The sequence below is a fragment of the Microtus pennsylvanicus genome, chromosome 1, assembly GCF_037038515.1.
Source record: "Microtus pennsylvanicus isolate mMicPen1 chromosome 1, mMicPen1.hap1, whole genome shotgun sequence".
NCBI lineage: Eukaryota > Metazoa > Chordata > Mammalia > Rodentia > Cricetidae > Microtus > Microtus pennsylvanicus.
Genome location: NC_134579.1, coordinates 28,981,189 through 29,004,698, shown reverse-complemented (window position 1 = coordinate 29,004,698; position 23,510 = coordinate 28,981,189). Strand labels below are relative to the sequence as shown.

The window sequence follows — 23,510 nt, the reverse complement described above, 5'->3', positions numbered from 1 at the left end:
ACACAGCCATTCTTGAATGCTTGGTGGGGGTGGGGTAGATTTTGTAATCTTTGTGTCGCCTCTGCAAGGTCTTCGCAGGCCCAGGGACCCTCCTGTGTCTTCCCACACGCAGCACTGGGGTTGCAGGTACCTACGCAGTCATGCCTGGTGTTTTATGTGGGTTCTGGGGCATTGAACTACAGGTCCGTGTACTTGTGCACCAAGTACTCTTATTCTCTGAGGCATCTCTAGAAATCTGAAGGTTGAAATGCTGTAAGATATGACACTTCAGCACTATTGTTGACGTTCAAAGACCTGTGGATTTTGAATTTTCAGGTCAATCAAAACAATCAATCGAACCATAGTAGTGACACCTGATGTGGCTAAATAAACTTTCTCTCTAATTTATGGTCTTCCTGGTCGGGGAAAGTCCCATGATTGATTGCTTGTGTCTCCGTTTGGTCCTGGCATTATCTGTAAAACCGGCTGTTTTACTCATATATTTCCTGGTTTTCTTAGAGAACCTATGTTTGCAGGCCTCTGCAGAATCCCATGAGAAGCACTCACCTTGGGGAAGCTGCCCTGTGGCCAGCATCTATCCTAAGAGCTACTTCTGACACTGTCTAGCCCCATGCTGCTGAAGGGGTACTTGTGGGGTTTTATAGCCTGGCTTGAGTCCTTATGATGTGGCTTGCTTACTATGTGGCTGGTAATCCCACTGGGGTCCAGCTTCGATACCATAACACATTTGTATGTTAAATATCTCTCTTTGAAGGATTTTTGTGGAGCTTTAAAAGGACAGTGTGATTAACAGGGCAATGTTGGCTCACACCTTTAATCCTAGCACTTAGGAGCCAGAAGCAGTTGAATCTCTGTGAGTTCAAAGCCAGCCTGGTTTACAGAGCCAGTTCTAGGACAGCCAGGAATACACACAGAGAAACCCTGTCTTGAAAAAAAGGGGGGGGGAGGGTGGTATGGTTCGTCAGGCTGACACTGGAAGCCCTTGTTCTGATAGCTGTGTGTACAGTGTGTGAGTGGATCTGGAGTTCTTACAGTCAGTACTTTCTTCCATTCATAACCCACTCTCTTTCTTCCCTCTTTCAGATCTATGAGGCCCAGCCAGAGATTTCCCAGGCCTTTTGGACCAGAGAGTTTATCCCCTTACCAAGACTCCTTGCGATGGTGATGGTGACCACAGTGCCTCTGGTGTGCAATAAGGTCATGTTCACTCAGGCATTAAATGTAAGTCACAGAGAGAGAGAGAGATGGAACTGGCTGCTCTTCCAGAGGACCCAAGTCTGGTCTTTGCACATGGTGGCTCACAACTATCTGTGACTCCAGTTTCAGGAGATCTGACACCTTCTGGCCTCTGCTAGCATTGTACACACGTGGTGCACAGACAAATACACATACAGGCAAAACATTCACACACATAAAAACAAAGGTAAGTCACACACAAACATCAGCTTTCTCTTGAAGAGCCCTCTGCTGACCGCATTTGACTGTTTTGTCAGACAGGGTTCTAGTTTGAAGTCACCTGTGAGAGGCAGATCCATTCACTTGCGGTTAGCATTCCTTCCAGAGGTGACTAGCATGGTGTCCTCATCCCTGCTTCAGCGTACAGAGGACCCCATCCCTCCACACACATGTCTGTAGTCCCGTGTGGGTGTGGGAAGTTTCTGCAGTAGAACTTCACTATTTCAGGCTCTCTGGAAACAGCGGGACCAAACTCTCTTCTTTCTTTCTTTTTTTGTTTTTTGTTTTTTCAAGACAAGTTTTCTCTGTAGCTTTGGAGCCTGTCCTGGAACTAGCTCTTGTAAACCAGGCTGGCCTCGAACTCACAGAGATCCGCCTGCCTCTGCTTCCCGATTGCTGGGATTAAAGGCGTGCGCCACCACTGCCCAACTCTCTTATTTATTTCAAGGGCCTTTTGGACCAGGTGTTAGGATTTCTGGGGAACATTTACTTTGAGGGGCAGCTTTTTTCAGGCAGTGTTGGAGGAAAAAAAAATGATACTTAAATTTTACATCTTTTTTTTTTTTTTTTGGTTTTTCGAGACAGGGTTTCTCTGTGGCTTTGGAGCCTGTCCTGGAACTAGCTCTGTAGACCAGGCTGGTCTCGAACTCACAGAGATCCGCCTGCCTCTGCCTCACAAGTGCTGGGATTAAAGGCGTGCGCCACCACCGCCCGGCTACATCTTTTCTTAGTAGCTAAGAGCACTTGGTTTTCTTCCAGTTTGTGCCAGCACCCATGTCGGTCAGCTTACTGCTGCTGTAACTCCAACTCCAGGACATCTGACATCCTTCCCATGACCTCTGCAGACACCTGCATTCATGTGCCCATATTCACACACAGACACACATGCATATAAATAAAAATAAACTTCAAAAAAATTCACATCTTACTTCTGGTAGAGGTCCCCCATTTCCCATCAGAAGCAACATTTGGAGGGTTCCTGGTTTTTTGTTTGTTTGTTTGTTTAACCAGTATTCTAGTTTTACGAGAATGGTTGTTGATTGTTGATACACCTGGTACTGGACTCTGGCAGCCCATTCTAAGCCCAGGTAGTCTGATGTCCACCGGGAGTCTTGGCACGCAGAGAGCCATCCCCAGCCTTCCAGAGAGGTCAGGTGGTTATGTGACAGGAGCCCTGGTGCCCTGCACAGGCGTGTGTCGGCCTCAGTTCCTGAGAATGCGGGGAACCCTTTGATGCCCCATTCAGGGTGCGTGCTGAGTGTACAGTGTGTGAGGAGAGGTGACCTGTGTGGGACTAGAAAGAAAGGGCTTTTGTTCTTTGTGACAAATCATCGCAACATCAGGTCCCGTCTGCTGTGTGGAGAGATTAACATTTTCCCAGGGGTCTCAAGAAAAACGGGAAAGAACTCAGTGGCTGCACTTGCTTGGAGGCCTCGTTTGCCCTCTTCCCCTGCCGAGTCTCTGCAGTCAGACAACAGGCTGCCTTCCCTTCCAGGACCAGGGTTTTATCTCTAGAGGGGTGTCCCATCTCCTGGACTGAGCGGCTCGGGAGTGACTGAGCACATAGCTGTCTCTCCTAGTGGCAGCCATTCTGTGCTGGCCCAGATCCGTTGAGCCACAGCCTGTGCCCTTCCCAAGAGCTGAGACTTTTTACATGTTGGGGACGCATTGAAATGAATGGCTTCTAAGGGTTGCAGTTGTGAGTTGTGTTTTGCTCTCTGCTTTCCTCTGAGAAGTTTTCCAACAACATGTATTTCAGAGTTAGAAAGAGGAGCGTTTGCTTGTAGAAGTGGGAAGTGAGAAGGATTCGGCAGCAGGGTCCTCGAGTCCTGGGTTAGTTCTGTGCTCCCTGCACTGTGGGCACTTGGGAACCCTTTTTAAGGCCTGCCTTTGAAGGGATCCCAGCTATGAAGCCATTCCTGAGTTTGGAACACATCTCTGTCCTTACGTGTACAACATTTGCTTACACCTGAAACTGCCTGCAATCTGGGCTACTCGGCCATCATGGTTAATAAGAACAGTCAGAAGGCCTTTTGTGTTTCATTGTAAATCTGCACTATTCCACCCAGAGCTCCACACACCCCTGGGGGTCCTGGAAAGGTGCACATTCTGCTAGAATTGGTATAGGGCCAGGGTCTCTACTTCTGTGTGCCAGACCAGCAGGATGGTGGCTGAAGAATGCACTAATCCTGGCCAGGGCCTGGACCCATTTCCTCTTTTTGATAATGGGATCTATGGTCCTGGAGCACTACTCAGGCTCTGAGGTCATCGAGGACCTTGACACTGGAGAAGTCTGCATGGCTGCTGTCTGTGCCGCGCCATCCTTTGTCACTGTCACGACACCGTAAGTTGTGTGCTTGTCACAGCTTTAGAGCGGAAAGCCCAAGGTCCCACTCACTATGTCACAGACAGCTGAGTGGATGAGCAAAGGGAAAGGTAGAATGCCTGGAGAAGTGGGCGGGAACACCTGGTGAGAAAGGAAGCCAGAGACCAGGGCAGGGCTGCTTTCGTTTTCTTTGTTTTTGTGATGGTCAACTCACCGTGGTTCTCCTGCCTCAGTCCCCTGGGTGCTAGAATTATATGTATGCACCACTAGGCTTGCCTCAGTTTTGTTCTTTCCATGACAACACTTTCTCTCATGAGAGCTGTGTTAGTTCAAGACTGAAGCCTACTCAGTGCCCCCCTCCTAAAGGTTCTGTTACCTCTCAGTACCACCACATTGGAGCCAGGCTTCTAACATATGAACCTCTGGGGGACAGATTTTATCCAGGCCATCACAGTTGCTTAGTCCTCATAGAGGTGAACGGTCTGACATCTTCCCTTGCCTTCTTTCTACCTCTCTTCATGTGGATGCTTGTGGATGCCAAGTGTCTGCTGGGGGCTCCTGTGCTGCCGCTGCAGTCTGTCCTGGCCCGGTGCTGGTCAGAGACGGCTGACTGGGAAGTAGAAGCTCCTTTGGAATTGCTTTCCTGGCGACGGCTGTAGTCAGAATAGATGTCTGTGGGGAAGGTCCCCACATCACCTCTTCTCACTGTAGAGTCTAGCCAGCTCCTATGCTTTTCCCCAGTAGTAACCTGAGGAACAAGAGCCTGCCATGCCCAGGTGTCCACCTGGAGACATGTATGGATTTCATTCTCTTTCCTTCCCAGTTGGACAGCGTACCTGTGAAACACTCAGCATTATCCCTTATTTCGGTCATTTTGAAGAGAGCGTTGAAGACAGTTGACCACTGTCTGGATAAGGACGCTTGGCAAGATTCCGGCGTGTACACGGCTGAGATGATGGAAGAGTTTGTTCAGCTCTTCAGAGAAGCTTTGAGCAAGGTGCGTGCAGGTCCCTGTCTGTGTTTTTGCTGCAGACCCCTTCACCAAATTCAGAAGAAGGGGCTGTCCTGGGAACATGGGTGGGAGCCAAGGAGTGTGTCCTCTTAGCTGCTGGTAGTAGAAGCCAGTGTAGTTGTAGGATATACTGCAGAAGCCAGTGTAGTTGTAGGATATACTGCAGAAGCAAGTGTAGTTGTAGGATATACTGCAGAAGCAAGTGTAGTTGTAGGATATACTGCAGAAGCAAGTGTAGTTGTAGGATATACTGCAGAAGCAAGTGTAGTTGTAGGATATACTGCAGAAGCAAGTGTAGTTGTAGGATATACTGCAGAAGCAAGTGTAGTTGTGGGATATACTGCAGAAGCAAGTGTAGTTGTAGGATATACTGCAGAAGCAAGTGTAGTTGTAGGATATACTGCAGAAGCAAGTGTACTTCTAGGATATACTGCAGAAGCAGGCTTGCAGGTGAGAGAGCAAGTGTAGTTCTAGGATATACTGCAGAAGCAAGTGTAGTTGTGGGATATACTGCAGAAGCAAGTGTAGTTGTGGGATATACTGCAGAAGCAAGTGTAGTTCTAGGATATACTGCAGAAGCAAGTGTAGTTGTAGGATATACTGCAGAAGCAAGTGTAGTTGTGGGATATACTGCAGAAGCAAGTGTAGTTGTGGGATATACTGCAGAAGCAAGTGTAGTTCTAGGATATACTGCAGAAGCGGGCTTGCAGCTGTGAGCCTGCTCTCACCCACCCTCCTGCTTGTGTACATGACACTTGGGTCCACATGTGCTTGCTCCTCTTTCCTCTCTGCCTTTGTTTTTGCTTTTTCCCTGTTAATGCATTCAGTGCTGTGATTTCTTTTCATGTTTCAAGCGACTGATTCTTCACTTCTCTTTCTCACTTAGATTTTGCCAGATCTAAACACGGTTATTTGGGTCTGGCAGTCATTTAAAAAGCAAGAGGTTAAGCAAGACCATGGGAAAGGGAAGAAGAGCAATAACAAGACTCCTGCCGCCTCTAAGGCTGACCAGCATGGTGAGGGCTCCAGTTACTTCTGTTCCTGGCCTGGGACAGAGATGACAGGCAGCCTGGGATGGCTGCTTTCCAAGAGAATCCTCAAGTAGCTCTGTATCAAATCTCTTCTGGCTGTGAAGAGATCGTGTACCCTTTTTTGTTTCGGGAGAAGCATTAGATGGAATTGTAGATTGAATCTTAGTATCTGTCAGCAGTGCATTCAGTCTTTATGCCGGCGCATGTCTCTCTGAGGACTTGACTGCTGCTGCTTTGTAGATGGGTGGGGTCTCTAGGCGCTGTGCAGGCGGACGCGGGCTCTGAGGCCACTCTTGTTGGCAGGTGCGGTTTTCCATATCTACGTCTTGGTTAATTTTTATAGCAGCACCACAGGGCAGCCCTTATTGTGTATCTCTGTCGCTCAGATGAAGACTGGTAGCCTTGACCTGACCAGGCTGCAGCAGTGAAGCGGCCTTAAGACCACGTCCGAGGAACAGTGTCTGTCCTGTTACCACACTGTGCCTTAAATGTAGTTGTTATGGTTTCTGTAGCTTGAGTATTCAGCATGCAGTTGGCTCTCACTTGTGGGATGAATGCTCCCCTGATCAGGGACAAAGAGCAGGTATTTGTCCTAAAGCAAGCTGTCTCCCTTTGGTGCAGATGATGCAGAAACCATCCTTTTGAAAGCTGTTCTGCTCCAGGTCATATGCCTCTACCAACAGGTTGTCCCCCACATGATCATGCAGTACAACTTTGACTTCAGCAAACTCCTAAAAGGTGGGTCTTAAGGGACGGTAGGCAGGCTGCCTCTGTTTCTGCCAGTGGGGATAAAGGACAGTCCAATAAACTACAGCAGAGTCTAGGAGCTGAGGACCAGGAAAGGCAGTTTACCGGCAGATATGATCCACCACCATTACTTATTTGTACCACTATTTCTTTTGATAACTGGGCCCCCATAAATACACATTAAGTGAACCCTTAGGATAGCAGTGAGAATATAGAAGGGAAAGCCAACCAACCAGTGGGAGCGGCTCCCAGGCAGGGCTGCCTGGGCAGCAGAAAGGAGAGCCCTGTAGAGGATATGTGGGCCAGGGTGTCCGCTCTGGGTAACCTTGTGTTTCCTGATCTCTGTGCAGGAATCATCTCTGAGCAGGGCCCTCCTAAGGAGGTCCCTCCCATCTTACAGCACCACATGCTGAAGGTGGCCCTGGAACTGCCTGCTAGCAAGTTTCTGTGGCTGAAGGCACAGGTAGGAAGTGAAAGTTCCAGTCTCCTGCTACCAACTTGCCAGGCTGGCTTTTCTCTCCATCTCCTCACACTTGGTCAGTCAGCATTTTTGCAAACAAGGCACATCACCTCTCCTTTGTTCTGACCCTGCACACCTCAGTGGTCAAGGTGGGATTGCCACCATGCCAGCAGAAAGCCGAGGCTGGCCGAGACAGGCGCTGGGTTTGCATGTCTGCTGGGATCAGAATATTACCTCACGGAGGGAAGATAAGCAGGTACTGATGCTCACCTGTACCCTTGAACCCCAGATCTGTTCCTGCTGTGCGCTGAGGGTATGGCCAACAAGCTTAAGTGTGCTTCTGAGTAGCTCAGATCATATAATGGCTTGGTTCTTTTTTTTTTTAATTTGGTAACAATATTTAATTAAATTGCATTGACAGTTGCAACACCCTAGAGGAACAGTTACTTAAAATTGGGCACATTTAATAAGTGAATTTTGGAAAGCTGTCACAGCCTAGAGATCTATAAAATCTTTTCCATTTGAAATACTCTTGACAAGAATAAATCTGTCTTCAGAGAGTAGCTAGGTTCATTGCTTTGCTGTATACATAGTATAGTGAAAATACATTTATATTTTAAGCAGATCAACTTATAAAGATGGTATAGGTGAATATAGTCAAAATTGTGTAAGATAAATGTGACTATCTAGTTAAGATCAAAGATCTTAAAATATTTAATAATGTAAATGACTTGGTTCTTATGTACAATTTTTATATGGAACCAGTAGCCTGGAAATGTATGTTGGCATTTATACACATGACATTTCCAGAAAGGTCTAAGAATGCTGTGGCACTAGGTTCTCTCTTTACGAGTTGAGGATAAGTCATCCTGGATAAGGACTCGGCACATGGCAGGCTGCACAGGGTACTTTGACCGCTCCACCCATATCCCATCAGACGAGAGTGCTCAGGACGGTTCTGCAGTACTCCAGCTCTATGTGGTGGGCCCAGGCAGTGCTGTCCAGAGCCCTCCTCCCAGCCTTCAGCAGTCTCCATCCTGAAGTGACACGTTAGATGTTGATAGAGTTTCATATCAGCTGAGCTGGAGCAATAGATCTTGATGATATACTTAGAAAGTTCAGAAAGTTTTTTCACCCTGGTACTAGGGCTCGAACCCAAAGCCTTGTTGTTCCTGGTTAAGCCACTGAGCTACCTCTCCTTCACACTTTTTTTTTCTTTTAAATACAAGAAACTTGGGTCTCATCTTAAAAACAGAAGCAATCCAAATTGTCCTGTGCTGTGGAGTCAGCAGCAAGTCAGGAAGACAGCATTTGCAGGAGGGTGTGTGAGCCCGTGCAGATGTGCCAATAAGATAATAAAAGAGAAACAGTTATATATCAGTTATGTTTTTAAAGGGGGAATACACATGTGAATGTGTGTACATGTTTGCATTCTCACTAAACTATTCATTTACATGTATGTGCACAGATCATTACTAGAAAGACATGACAGAAAACAGAACACCTGTTATCTCTAGAAGAAATAAAGGATTGAAGAAGAGAAGCGTAATTCCTATACTCCTGTATAGGAACTCCTACAAAGAAAACTCTGTGGAAGTAAAAGTGAAAGGGCAAACATGTCCTCTAAAATTAACAAGACACTAATCAATAACCACACTGTTTGTTTGTGTATCAAGAAGTCAGTGTTTTGAGGCAGAATCTGCTGGTGAATCACTTGCCTGGGTGTGTTCGGGCGAGTCTGTAAAGAATGACAGAAACAGTGAAGGCAGAAGCGGTTACTAGAAGGGCTGGCAAGTGGCACAGTGCTGTGTCCTTCGGTGCTCTGTGGTGTGGCTTTGTGAGTGTCACAGGGGTGCCACACTGCGACCGTCTCTGTACACCAAAGAGGCTCTTACTGTGAAAGCAATGGTCCACCCACCTCACGCTTCTCAGTGCGTCTTCTCTGCTGGCACTGTGTACTGGACCAAGTTGTCTTACTGGGGGTCGGCCTCTTCACCGAGGGCTGTGACACATTACAGAGAGTGGCCCGGGCTCTGAGGCCAAGGCTCTGTAGCCCTCTAAGGCCTGTGTTCAATGCCTGGAAGCTTTTTTAGAAGACTCTGTGCTGAATCCACTGAGTGGTTAGGGTTCACACAGTGTCCTGATGAAACACAACAGTGCAGCCTTGGCCGAGGCGGCTCTTCACTACCTACCTGTGCACTGTCTACACCAGAGAGAGCTTGGTTTCCAGCACATAATTAACTTTTAGAGCTCTGATTTCTATGTGAGCCCGATGGGGGAACAGCTATGCCACTTCCTAGGTTGAAGGGAAGATGAAGTGAGCCATACGCATGAAGATCCTAGAGCTGCTTACTTGTCACCATGGCTGTTGGAGGTTTTGAATGCGTGACTTAACCTAAGGTTTTCTATGTGGAAAGTCCCAGTACTCCTCACTGAATGGTAGCTAAAATGAGATGAAGGGTGTGTGTCCTGGGCGTGCAATCACATGTTTACCCAGTGAGTGGTGGCCCTTGTTAACTTCACATCTTACCAGTTTGAACTAATGTCCAAACCCTAGGAAAGCCACGATGCCGAAATCATTGGAGGAGAACGCTCCGTTTTTTACCTGTTGATGAAGATGTTTGTGAATAGTGGCCATTTGCAGCTCAAGTCATCCACCAAACTTCTGATCATAAAGGTCAGTAGCAGCAGCAGTTTCTCATGGACAAATACGGAGTGTGTACCTGGCCTTCCTTATGGTGGGTGATTGGGTGTGTGGTGGAGTACAGTAGATTTGTGTGAGCTTTTATTTGGAGCATAGTACATTTTAAATTATCATATTTTTATTTAGTGTGTGTGTGTGTGTGTGTGTTTGTGCGTGCATGCTTGTGTGCACATGTGCATTCCAGGAAGGTAAGCTATGAAACAGTCAGTCACAGCTCGCACAGTACAGACTCTCCATATATTCTGTTCCCATAGGAAACTGTTTGAGAACTGTGACTAGTCCCTCATTCCCACATGGTTCTTCTCCGAGCCTTCCACATATTTGACTTGGTCTTCAAAGTCAGTGTGCAGGAGTGAGGATTTGGTCCTCTGCTCTTCTTTCTTGCCTGTGGCGCTCACTCTTCCAGGACTACTTTTTCAGCCAGGCATCATAACATGTACTGGTAGTCGAGACTCCCTGGGTTTGAGACCAGATTTCCACACCGTTAGTTTCTCAGACACACTGACAGTGGCAGTTAGTGCCTTTAGAGTGCCACGGTGTTACTTTGCAGTTTTCCTTCAAAGTCTGACTACCTTTTGAGCTTCTTCTCTGGGCTGCCTGAAGACTACCCTGTTTGAATCCCTGCCCCGTCTTCTCATTTCCTCGCCGACCACTTGTCGTGACTAATAACCGCGGAGGTAGGACTGACAGTCCAAGGAAGTTTGGTGCGCACTGTTGCTGGGCCCTGTGCCACAAGAGCACGTGCCCCTGAATCGCCTTCATTGCCGACCACTAAGGGTATCGTTATTTGGCAAACTGAGGTCCTGCCTCACACCAAGCTCTGCCCTGGTAGGAATGATATTCTTCTTGCCTAGGCTTAGAGTTCCCCCAGTAAGAGTTGAGTCACTGGGAGGGGTCATGACATATACTTACTTAGTCTTCATGAAAATCCAGATAAAAAAATAGTTCCCTAAGCACCACCTGGTTCTACCAGGTTAGGAAAGGCAAATGAGTACACAGCAGTGAGAAAGGACCCACGTTGTCCCCACGGGGCATGGAGTGATCTCTTTGGCCTGTGTCCTCAGCAGTGGGGGGTCCATCCTAGGAGACGAGCTTGTGGAGTACACCTGAGAGTGGTGCATGCAGCCCCTGTGCTCTGGCACCTTGGTATGAATCTTGCAGCTGCACAGCAAACAGGATCTGTTCTGACATTTGCATGGCTCTGCTGCCAACAGATTCTTCGGGACACAGGTGTGTTCGAACACACGTGGAAAGAGCTAGAGCTGTGGCTGGAGCACCTGGATGGCACTGCAGAAGAGCACAAGGAAGCCGTCATTCAGTTCCTGGAGCGTGTGAGTGCATAGCTCCATGGAGACAGATGTGGCTTTCTTCTCAATGTTAGCATCTGAGATAGCAGTATGCCACCACATGCCGCTTCACCTCATTGGGAAGTTTGTTTTTGTATGAACAAATAAGGTTATCCAAAAAGCCAAGTTGCAAAGCAGTAGAATAGAAGAGATCCTTTTAAAATTGTGTAACTGTTGTAAGGGGAAGCGGCGGGCTACGTTCCGGCACCCGGCCGCCCGCACGGCTAGCTTTATACCCTGAAATAATTACACGGAAACTGTATTCTTTTAAACACTGCCTGGCCCATTAGTTCCTACCTCTTATTGGCTAGCTCTTAAATATTGATCTAACCCATTTCTAATAATCTGTGTAGCCCACGAGATGGCTTACCAGGGAAGATCTTAACCTGCGTCTGTCTGGAGTGGGAGAATCATGGCGACTGCCTGACTCAGCTTCTTTCTCCCAGCATTCTGTTCTGTCTACTCGACCCACCTAAGGGTTGGCCTATCAAATGGGACTAGGCAGTTTCTTTATTAATTAACCAATGAAAGCAACAGATTAGAAAGAAATCACTCCCACATCATGTAACAAAAAGAAAGTTATGTTGTTCTTAACAAGGGCACCTGGCATTTTCTTCCTTCCTCTAGTTTTGACCAAGTCTTGTTGGGCTTTTTCTCTTGTTGCCATTTGACTGTCTTCGCCTGTCCCGTTTTGTGCAGATTTTATTGACACTGGTGGTGAGTCCTCACTCATATACAGACAAAGCTTCTGAGTTTGTCCAGGAAGCCAGCACCCTGCAGGCCACTGTGGGGAAGCAAGATGCAGATGATGTCAGCATTCCCATCTCCCATATCGATGGTAGGTTCCATGCCCAGACCCTCTCTGTGCTACACTAGTGAGTTAGACAGGACAAGATTCTTCTCACACTTTGCTGGGTGTTCTGTGTGTGTTGTTAAGGTCTGTTGACTGACACTGTTTATAGAGCTCACGGAATCTTCATCACAGCTCTATGATGGAAGGAGTTGCTGCCCTCCTTTAATATATACTTAAAAGAGCTGGGACGGAGGCCAAGTCACGTTGGCTCTCACAGTTACTTCCTAGCAACTTGAGGATTTGAACCTAGATGCCCGTGTGCTGGTCTGTGCTGTAGCCCTCTCAAGTGTCAACTTGCTTGTTTGAACACGGGTCTTGGGCTTTAGTTAACCTTTAAGTGGGTAGCCTGTACTTAGTCAAATGCCATAAAAACTGAAGACAGCGTTTTCATCTCTCAAGCTCTAGGAAGTGTTTTCCCCTGAGAGAAGTTTGAATTTTTTGTTTCTTATTTTATTTTATTTTTTTAAGTATTCTCTTGCCTCTTTCTATCTTGGGCTGTTTACAGTGAGATCCTATTGTGGCTCCTTGATAAACTAGCCTCCTCTCTCTGTCTCAGATGTGCTGGACATGGTGGATGTCCTGGTGGAAGGCAGTGAAGGCCTGGACGAGGATATCGGGTTCCTGTTAGATGAAGATATGATTCTGCTCACCTTCCCCTTCAGTGCTCTGGTTCCTGCAGCTCTGGAAGCCAGGAATAAGCTGCTCCTTGGGACAGAAAATACAGCAGGTACCTGTGCGTCACAAGGGTTTCTGTGGGGGTTGGGGTCGGGGTGTGAGGGGCTAAAAGTGTGAAGAGCTACAGACAGATACCCCCCAGTAACAGGGCCTCAGCCTGCAGCTCAGAGCACAGGGAGGGATGTGCAGCTGAGCCGGCTGCTGGCAGTGCGGTCCTTGAAGAATGTGTTCACATGTCCCCGTGGAACCAGCTATTACCCTGAGCAGTCCTTTCAGGATAAGGATGAATCTTGGCTATTTGTTGGGTTTCCCAAGTATCTTAGACCTGAGAGCACTCATAGATCATAGGAGTTCGGAGTACCTAGACTTTACCATAACACATGTGCCCCTGTAGCAGTGGTTTCTGACCTTGTCATAGGCAAATACAGACCAGGTGGCTCTTGTGGCTGTATTCCACAGACCTAGGGATCATAGGCTGTTCTCATCTTATAATTATGCCGTCTGATAGCATAGTAGCTCGGATGACTGGGGAAGGTGATGCTGGCCATCCCAGAGTATCTGATCAGCTGGGGAGTGCTGCACTTGGAGAGAGGGTCAGGTGGTGTGTGCTCCCACCTTACTCATGGGAAAGACCTGTGTGTCAAATCAGAGGAAGGGACAGGAGAGCTACCAGCAAGTCCCAGCTATGCATATGCTTGGTCACCTATTCCAGGCTGGAGGACCTGTTTTCAGACCATGTGTTCTCTATGTATTAAACTGTAACCAGAACACTGCAGGAGCCTGCCCCTTCTTCCCATGGGGGCATCTGACCCTTCATGGAGCTGGCATTCAGTCTTCCGTGTCTGATGTGCATGTGGAAGGAGGCTGTGTCAGTTTGTCATAGAAGCTGTCTAACTCTACTCTCTAACCCTGCCCACCTATTTCCTTTGTAGGGGAAAGCATCTTGGCATATCTGATTATGGTGCTGACTGACCTTCTCCATACCCAGAGGGATCCCCTGGCTCTGTGTCTTCTGCTTCAGTCTTATGACAAGTTTGAGCCTGCCAGCCCACTCTGCCATCAGCAGCTTGCCCGGTTTCACAGCTACTACAGCCTCTGGATTCCTGAGCAAGCCCAGGAGGTCTTGGTGAGCTGCACTCGCTGTGTTTCTTGCTGATGCCGTAGCTGGATGTGCTGCTGCATGATCCAATGCTGTAGTTTACAGAGTAGGAGCCTAACCTTCCCATTTTCTCTGCGTCAGAGAGGAATGCCCAACATCACTGCTCAGCCCGAGTGAGCAAGCAGCTCCCTGATGACGATAATTGCTCATCACTGTTTTGGCTTAGGACAAGAAGTGGCCTTTTCCTCTTCATCTTTATCAAGTACAGTGGAGAGCTTGTCTCGGCCGTCTTCTGTGACCTTAGTGTGCTTGGCCAGCAGACCTGTCCTGTCAGTACTCCATGAGCTCCACGCCGAAACTGGGGGAGTATATGGCGAGGATTCCTGCTGTGATGCTGTGTGTCGAAACTTGCTGTGGATTTGTGTGGATTCGGTCCATTTCCATTGTGTTTAGAAATGCAGATAGAGTAGGACTTTTGTCTTGTGATGGTGTACCACGTATATTGTGATGGTGTACCACGTATATTTTAAACCATTTGATCCACCTCCTCTAAGAGATAGGTCAGATCACCCTTTATACACACATGAGGAACCTAAGGTGCAGAGAACTTCTGTAGACAGAGACTGTTTGTTCCCGACTGTCCAGAACCGAAATAATCACACAGAAACTGTATTAATTACAGCACTGTTTGGCCTATTAGCTTATGCATATTTTAGCTCACTCTTATATCTTAAATTAACTCATTTCCATTATTTTAAATTTTACCACTCAAGGCCTACCAGCAAGGTTCCTGCATGTCTGTCTCTAGTAGTGGCTACATGGCTTCTCTTTAACTCCACCTTCTTTCTCCCAGCATTCAGTTAGTTTTCCCACCTACTTCTAGTTTGCTAAGCCACTGGCTGAAAAAGCTTTATTCATTAACCAATAAAAGCAACACATATACAGAAGGACTTCTCATACCAAACTTCCCGTGGGTGGATTTAGATGTCATCCGGGTGGACCAGACTGTTCTGGATCCTTCTTTTCCTTCTATCCATTTCCCAGTCATCTTGACAAGATACTTGGGGCAGGTAGGTAGCTTGTAGCAGGGTTTTGCTTTGGGTGGTCCTTTCCTAGTTTCCAGCAGTTTGTCCTGGTAACATCAGTGATCAGATCCCAATTTTGTGGCAGTCAGCTCCTCACTGAAAGGTCTGTTCACACCTCATGCTAGGTGCTCTGCACTCTGGGCAGGCAGGCTTCAGGTGATGTCAGTCTGTTAGTGTTGGGATGGGGCTATGCCTTCATACGTTACCCAGTTGTCACCAGTGTGTGCAGCCTCCGCTTCTGAGGTAATTTCTTTTCCATTCTGTTCTTTCTGATCCCTCAGCCGCTGCAGGTGCCCAGCAACTCTGTACCCCATGTTCCCCCATCTTCTTGCTTTTCCACCTTGCTGCAAACAGCGTATGAGAGCCACACCCTTGGGGACAAGAACGTTCAGACACAGCTGCTAGCTGCTGTCTCGTGTCTAGCTCTGCAGCACATGGTGCGCTCAGCCAAGCAGGTGCTGCTCTACCTCAGGAGCACGGTGGAGAACTTCGGCCAGGTCAGTGCTCTCCTCTTCTTCCCAGCCCTCCACCTGCAGAGTGTGCTCTTGTCTGAGTCTGCACCGCAGTGCTCAGAATACACCACCAGGCAGACCCCGGCTCTGGAACCTGGGCTCTTGGTTCTGCTGCTCCTTTGCTGGGCCCTGTCCTCAAGCAGCCGTGTTGAGGCGGCCAGTGTGTGTACTCAGGACAAGGGTCCTCCTGTGGTAGCCTGGACAGTAGTGCATAGCCAGCCCCGCTCTTCACGGTTTGTCAGTCCCACAGCTCACTGTTGAACTTTCTGCTATTGGGCTGTATAACACTTAATACATATTTGTTCATTTATTTACTTACTTATGTGCATGTGCTTGTTGATTTATGTGCATGTGCAGGAGCATGCATGTCGAGCCCAGAGGATGACATGTAGAAATCGATTTTCCCCTTTTACATATGGGCCCTGGGGATTGAACTGAGGTCATCACTCTTGGTGACAAGTACCTATACCTGCTGAGCCATCTTTCCCTTTATTTTAGCCAAAGTTAACATTTGTATTTCACTGAGGTTTAGGAGCACAAGTTTCCTTTATCCCAAGCTCCCCTAAATAACAAGTATATACACAAGTGCTTTCTTATGTACAGCTTAGGCCAATGGGAAGCATGGTGAGGGGAGACTGCCTCACAGTCCTGGAGGAAGGCAGTCTCCGTGTATGAGTCCTGCCTTGTCGACCTGCCCCTCCAGTCTCCTGACTGCTGGCTAGTCAGCCCTTCCTTGTCTCTTACAGCTGGGCAAAAGTGTGGGCCCGGCCTTCCTGCAGCTCCTCCTGGATCTCCTTAAGCACCTGGTTGTCCACTCTGAGCAGTTGGATGCCCAGAACCAGCAGAAGGCGGAGGCCATCCGTGCTGAGTCTGATCTCTTTTTGGACATGGAGTCCGTGACATCACTTGAGCTAGCTGCTGACAAGGTACCACTGGGTGCAGATAGTAGCTGTTCATTCCTGAATTTAACAATGTGTCCGCTGTAGAAGAGTAGAGAAATGTAGAAAACTATGGCCGAGATGCTGTAACCCCTGCACAGGGATGACAGCTTAATGTGGGTTCTGTCTTTGGATCATTCCTTTATAGCCATGCCCTCCTACAGCTTTTATTTGTGCCTGTACTGAGCCTCTTGAGTGGGTCAGGGTGAGACCCAAGTAGCTGTGTCCCGTGCTGACTGGGGCCTTGTGTAGCACGTGTGTATGGCTGGATGCTGCAAGCTGGCCTGCGAGTGGCATCAAAACTTGGGGCTAAGAGAGCAGTTTTGCAAAGTGCTTCCTGTCTTGTTTCCCTGAGAGCACAGAATGCTTTCGGGTAGCTGTGGCCTCCCCTGCCCCTGTGTTACCCGTGGTGTGCCCCGACCTTGTGTTTTAGACAGTAGAAGAGGTGCTGGTGGCCGTCCTTAGACATCCCACACTGGAGAGTTGGTTCCTAGCCCTGGAGCGGAAAGCCTTGCCTCCACACACGCTCAGCCCCGTCCTTGTGAAGCTCCTAGCAGCCCACTTCAGTGCAGGTGTCCTTCAGCTACTGGTGGCCAGTTCCCCGATTCTCCATAAACTGGGTCAGTTGGGTCTCCTGGCAAAGTACTCAGAAGCCATTACCCAAAGTGTGTTGAAAGAGCTGCGTGCCAGAACGGTGAACTCTGCCACAACACCCAAGACCCTGCCTCAGATGGAGGCCCTGCGGGAACTGCATCCGTACATGGAAAGTGTCCAGATTCGAGAGGTCACGCTGGCCCTGCTGGGCCTTCCAGAGGCTCACCTGCTGACCCAGCAAGCCATACAGTCTCCAAAAAAAGAGAGACAACTGAGCAGTCTTGGGAAGACCCTCGTACAGCTATTGACGAGCAGCCCGCAGGATCAGCTGCAGCAGAGTGAGCTCCTCTGGTGGGCCGAGTATGTTCGCGGTCTGGGGGCTCTGCTTCCCACTCTGGCCGAGCATGAGCTGGACACTGTATTCCTTCAGACTCTGCAGAGAGACCCTGTGCTGGCCTCCGTGGTCCCAGCTGACCTGCTTGAGTACTGCTTGGTCCGACGGACAGAGGCAGCCCTGGGCATTGCCAGCCTGCTCCTGCAGCATAGCAGCACCCACCTACTGAAGTTTGAGCTCTGGTGTGGGCAGCCTGGAGTGGGGCTCCTGCAGGAGCACCTGGATGACTTCCTCCCCCTTATCCATGTGTATCTCCAGCACAGGACACAAGGATGCTTCATGCGGCCAACAGGAGGTATGGAAAGAGCTGGCTTTGGGGCAGCTGGGAGTTTCTCTCTGAAAGGCAGAATGGCTTGCCATCTTAAACCCTGTCACTTGTGTTCTGGGGCATGGTACAGTTCTGTTCCTCCTTACTGTAATCCCTTTAGGCTGAGAGTTGAGAATTTTCAACATCCTCTCTGTCTCCTAAGCTTGGGAATTGAGGTGTAGCTGCGGGTGTCTATCCGTTCCTAATAAGAAAAGCAGAGTAGGGTGGGCAGTAATTGGGGGTGGTTTGGCTGTTTCTGATTGAGTGGAAGTAACTGAGAGCTAAGTCATCCTTTGTCCATTACTCTGTCCTCTGCCTCAGGGAAGTTGGTGAGTTCCTACTGAGTCCAGGCAGTGTGAATCTAATTCTTTCCCCCTGCTGAGCCTCAAGTCTGGCGCCAGTCGCCTCCAGCTTCATCACTTCTAGTAAACATAAAAGTGTTTCCCTTATTGCTTTGTGTTGTCCGTGCCAGGTGCTTCCTAGAGGGAGGTTCCCCACAGGTGCCCTGCACTGTGCACCGTAACCTCTGCTTTGTCTCTGCCTAGTGTGCTCCACTGTCACTCCTGTCTTGAAGGCCCTATGGAGACAAGTGCGAGACAGGTTTTTTCATGCTGATGGGCTCTCCAAACATGAGCTGCATTTGGAGTCCCTGGCTCAGCTCATTCCATTTGCAAGAACCAAAGATCTGCATGCTCTCATGGACCATTTACCCAGCATGCTTCAGACTCTGAGTAGTCACAAGAGGTATGAAAGCCAAGGCCATTGGGTGGTCTTTGCTATGTATAAAGTTAATGAAGTGTCTGTCTTCCTGTTGTGCCAGTGGATGCCACGGCAGTTCTGACTAGAGCAGCCATGACAGCTGGAGAAGTGCATTGCTGCATGTGGAGGGCGGGGGCTGACGCCCTGAGATCATGTTCTATTAGAGTGGCTTCCCCCAGAAGCTGTTTTGCAGTGTCTACCTTGGGTGAGGTGGTGTGGTCTCTGGTCTCCATAGGGTAGAGAGGACAGAGCCACTAAATATTGGAATAGAACAGCCTTCCAAAAAAGCAGCAGTTGTTGGATGTACAGTAGGGAGGTGGGGGAGACCCTAGATAAGAATGAGTCTGGGGAAGCCCAGTGACTTATTGCAGTGAGCATTTGCCAGTAGAGCTGACTGGACAAAAGGGGTATATGACACAGCCCCCAGGGCCACCAGCACGAAAGAAGAAGGAAAGAGGGTTGTTATTGGGGTTTTGTTTGGTTGGTTGCTTTGTTTTGTTTGGTTTTTAAATTTTCTTTCTTTGGGAGGACACTGCAGGGGTGAGGGGAGGCTCTGGGGGAAACAGGTGAGCAAAATTGGGGACATGATGTGAAATTCCCAAAGAATCAATAAAGAAATTATGTTTAAAAATTAATAACTGCCATCCTCTCTCTCTCTCTCTCTCTCTCTCTCTCTCTCTCTCTCTCTCTCTCTCTCTCTCACACACACACACACACACACACACACAGAGTCTCTGGAGAGACTGTCTTTTGTCTGGTGTGCTGATCCCACTGTCAGTGTGATGTTAAGTAAGAGTGGGCAGTGTGGGCCTCTGTGCCATACAGACAGCCTTAGAGATGTAACCCTGCCACTTGGTCTCCTGCTACAGTTGGATCGTGGCCGACTCTGTCTCAGCAGCCTTGGCAGAGTCAGCAGAAGAGCTGAGTGCCTGGAGGAAGACTCTTCTGGGGTCCTGTGTGCAGTGGCTGACTATGTCCTTCAGTGCCAGGGAGCCAGGGGATGAAAACACCCAGAAGCAAGAGAAGCCGATGCTGCTCCGATTAAGCGAGTTGTTGGTAAGCGCCTCTCCTTAGAGATCCTGGTTATGTGCTGAGGTGACATGTAGCCAGGCTTCAAAGGAACATCTCCAGCTGTGTGTTATGACTGAGACCTCAGAGGAAATGAGGGAGCAGTGTCTAGGGGCAGAGTGGGGGGAGGGCACTGATTTGTAAGCCATCTTTATCGGGAGTGGATGTTGGATTTTACCAGATTTTTTTTTCCATCTACTGAGACTGTTTTTTTTTTAAATATTTATTTATTTATTATATTATGTGTATAGCATTCTTTCCACGTGTGCCTGCAAGCCAGAAGGGGGCGCCAGGTCTCATTATAGATGGCTGTAAGCCACCATGTGGTTGCTGGGAATTGAACTCAGGACCTCTGGAAGAGCAGTCAGTGCTCTTAATCTCTGAGCCATCTCTCCAGCCCTACTGAGACTGTTTTTGACTAGTCTGTTAATGGGGTGAATTTTATTAGTTAATGCTAAACCAGCCTTGTATTCCTAGGATAAAGTACTTGGTCATAATGGAATAGCCTTGTTCTGTGTTGTTGAATTTGATTTTTTAATAAATTCCACTAGGAATTTTTGCTCCTGTGGTATAAGGAATAGTCGTGTTTAATGTATCTTTTTTGTGAGGTCTCTGTTGGGTGAGGCAGGTCTCACAGGATGAGTTGGGGAAAGTTTCCCTGGGTTTAAAATTCAAGCTGACAATTATTTTTTCTTAACTCTTTTACTTAGTTTTCTGTAAGAAATCTGTCATTCTTACTTTGATTCATCAATACATGACACCTTTTTTTCCCTATGGCTGATTTAGGGTTTTTTGGAAATGTGGGCTGAGCAGTTTGCTTTCCATCCCTAGTTTCTTAAGCACTGGGTTCAGGAAGCGCTCTCTGCAGCTTAGTGATTGTTATAAACTTGAGAGATGGTCTGTGCTGATTCCCTTCTGTTAAAGTTGCTCTTTTAAAATGGGATGTTTTGTATGGAAACAGTAACCTAGAAGTTAGTGGTTGCCCCAGAGGTATGGCATAGAGCTTCCATGTGTGCCCCCATAACTCGATCATGTAAAGCCCCAATGGACAAGGGTTCCCGTGGTTACCAGTCTAACTGCTTGATGGTTTTATTTGTAGGTTCATTATGAATCACAAAGTAATATATATATGTGTGTGTGTGTGTGTGACACACACACACACACACACACATAAAGAAATTCCACGAGCTGTACTTTCAGACTTAATTTGTTATGTTACAGGTTTGTAAATTTAAAGTAACAGGAACCCAAACATGACGTAATTTCAACATGAACCCTTCAGTGTCTCTTCTCCTGGTTAAATAATACTTTATAGATATTCCATGCACAATGTCTAACACCCTCTCCTCCAATCCCATGAAAATTTAAATTTACTGGGTTTTGTGATCATAAAGCTAACAAACATAGCGTCTACAGAAATCAGTAGTGCAGAGCTGGGGTGGTTGAGAGGTAGAGTACGGGCCTAGCTCTGTAGGTCCCTGCTCTCCACCCACAGTGCCCTGCCACCAGCACCAGGAAAAGCCAGAAAACTACAGGAGGCTGTTGCACCGTGTCAGGTGGATGATCCTCAGGGTGCTCTATCTCTGCATGCGTGTAGTTGAGATAAAACTGAATCCGGAGTGTCAGAAGCTCCCTGCAGCCATGTTTAGAGGTTTTGTCTTCAGATTATCCTACATCCTGTCAAACTCAGCACTGAGCACCACAGCCCTCTGTACATTTGATTGGTTATATCCAGGTGAATTCCTGAAAGAGCAATTGCTGGGGCATAGAGAGCAGGATTTAAGAATGTCCTGAGTCAGAGAAGTCCTCAGTGGACAGTCCAGTGCCCTGGGAGTCCTTCTCAGTCTTTGTCACTGAGGACTCCAGGCATGGCCGGCCTGGTGGAAACAGTGACCTAGGTGAACTGCGCTTAGCTGCTGCCTCAGGGCAGACCTCTTCCCTTTGTGCAGTATCTCCTGGGTAGCGTGAGCGTGTCCTCTGAGATGCAAATCCACTAGTACTGCCTGACCAGGCAGGCATGGAAACATAACAGGACCGCTTGGAAAATGTTGCTTTGCATGTTTGGTGTGCTAGTAAAATGTTAGTGCTGTTTTTCAAATAATGAAACAAGGGTTTGTAGCTCAGTGGGTAGAGCTCTTGCTCAGCATGTACAAAGCCCTGGGTTTCATCACCAGCATGGAATAAGCAGCGTGGTCGCTCACAGCTCTAATCCTAGCACTCAGGAAGCAGGGGCAGGATGAGTCGAAGTTCAAGCTCATCCCCAGTTAGTTCAAGGCTGTCCTGTCTCAAACAGAGCCACATAATGGTTTGGGTACTTTGCTTATATTTGCTGTTAAACCCAAAATCTGCATGTTGGTCTCTGTTGTAAGGTCCTGTTAGCGTCAGCAGGAATGGCGGTAGGTGGCTGGAGCAGCTGCAGGGCAGGCTGACAGACAGTAGGAAGGTTAGCAGCAGGGCCTTTCATAGCCCTGATTTGGGTTATGGTGAAGAACCAGAGCTCATTCACTGCCCCCTGAAGACTGCACTCTGGAGCCCTCAGTGTTTCCAGCTCACTGACATGTTTCATGTCCATTTTTGTTTCCTTTTTTTTTTTTTTGTAGCACGCACTTAAAGAGATTGAACCTGGTGACTGGCAGCAGTTTGTGAAGACAGGACTCAAGTAAGTTGATTTGATTTTCCTGGTGCCGTTTAGAAAGATGTGGGTGTTCCAACCATGCAGGTCTCTTTAGCTTGTCATTAAAGTACCTGTCACAGCATCGCTGTTGCCTTGTCTGTAGAGAAGAAAAACATCTTTAAAACACAGACGTGGAAATGGCGTGATAGTGCATGTCTGTAATGTGGCACTTACGAGGAATGTCGAAATCATCCTCACTCAGCTACATAGCAGCAGGCTCAAGGCCAGCCTGGGCTGCATGAAACTATCTCAAGTAAACAAAACAGGCTGGCAAGATGACAATCAGAGTTTGATTCTGGCCCAGGACCCAGTTGTTCTGACCTGCATATGCATGCTCTGACATGTGCGCGCACACACACACACACAGTAAGTAAAAATGAAATTGAAAAAGCTTGAAATGTAGAGATAAAAGCTATACTCAAACATGATGAATGTTACAGTTTTCTCTATTATTCCTAAAGAATTCTCGTCTCCTCTCTGCCCAGCCACACGCTTGTCATCCTCCGCTTATTTTGTGGTTTTGTTTGCTTGTTTTTGTGAATTTGATTGATTGTTTTCTCAGTACTGGGAATTGAACCTCGGGCCTTACAAATGCTAGACCAGTGTTTTATAGCACTGCACCGTAGCCACCAGTCCCTTTATGAACAGTGTGTGTTCTGTTCCACGGCGCAGTGTATTTTTGCACGTGTTTGATATTTTAAACATTCATATCATTCTTTGCCTTTGTTTTTCTTTTTACTCAGATGTTTCTAGTTTAATACAGATACAAAAGTCATCCATTTTCACTATATAGAATTCCATCTTTATTATTTAGCAGTTTCCTGCTGGTAGATATGAGGCTGTTCCCTGAGCCCTCCCTCCCTGTATGGGCCCTGCAATGACTCCCATGTCTGTGTGCATATTGATACCCATTTCACATTAGTGCTGAATGTTAGTCTCAGCACACTTTGAGTGTCACTAGAGGAGCAGAGTCGAGAGACTCTGTGTTCCCAGTAGCTCACGTTTGCTATGGTTAGACTGCTTAGTTTGGTGCTCAGAGAACCATGAAGTGATGTATGACACCTGTAGTCTTCATTTCATGATCTATCACTTGTGATGTTCAGCATCCAGAGAAAATGTCATGCAGAAGAAAGAAGGATGGTTCCAGGTTAAATACTGCCATCGTCATTGTTTCTTCTGTTTTTAAAGATTTATGTATGTATGTATGTATATGAGTGCTCTGTCTGCTTGCCAGAAGGCATTGGATCTCATTGTAGATGGTTGGGAGCCATCATGTGGGTGCTGGGAATTGAGTCCAGGTCCTCTGGAAGAGTAGCCAGCACTCTTAACCACTGAGCCATCTCTCCATCCCCTTCCCTCCCTCCCTCCCTTCCTCCCTCCCTCCCTCCCTCCCTCCCTCCCTCCTTCCCTCTCTCCCTCTCTCCTTCCTTCTCTCTCTCTCTCTCCTTCCTTCCTTCCTTCCTTCCTTCCT

General features: G+C 47.8%; 1 protein-coding gene across 2 annotated transcripts in view; it reads left to right on the top strand.

Annotated features, from left to right (window-relative positions):
• Positions 1-23,510, top strand: part of Urb1 (URB1 ribosome biogenesis factor) — a 59,350-nt gene that overhangs the window by 16,766 nt on the left and 19,074 nt on the right. For both annotated transcript variants that reach the window (XM_075959500.1, XM_075959508.1), the window contains exons 10-25: positions 1,084-1,221; positions 4,605-4,778; positions 5,680-5,809; positions 6,446-6,562; positions 6,922-7,034; positions 9,589-9,708; positions 10,950-11,066; positions 11,781-11,919; positions 12,491-12,661; positions 13,542-13,735; positions 15,075-15,290; positions 16,052-16,231; positions 16,677-17,526; positions 18,084-18,282; positions 19,167-19,353; positions 21,966-22,024. In XM_075959500.1, the coding sequence (XP_075815615.1) occupies positions 1,084-1,221; positions 4,605-4,778; positions 5,680-5,809; positions 6,446-6,562; positions 6,922-7,034; positions 9,589-9,708; positions 10,950-11,066; positions 11,781-11,919; positions 12,491-12,661; positions 13,542-13,735; positions 15,075-15,290; positions 16,052-16,231; positions 16,677-17,526; positions 18,084-18,282; positions 19,167-19,353; positions 21,966-22,024 (3,104 nt within the window). The remainder of the gene's footprint in view (positions 1-1,083; positions 1,222-4,604; positions 4,779-5,679; positions 5,810-6,445; positions 6,563-6,921; positions 7,035-9,588; positions 9,709-10,949; positions 11,067-11,780; positions 11,920-12,490; positions 12,662-13,541; positions 13,736-15,074; positions 15,291-16,051; positions 16,232-16,676; positions 17,527-18,083; positions 18,283-19,166; positions 19,354-21,965; positions 22,025-23,510) is intronic.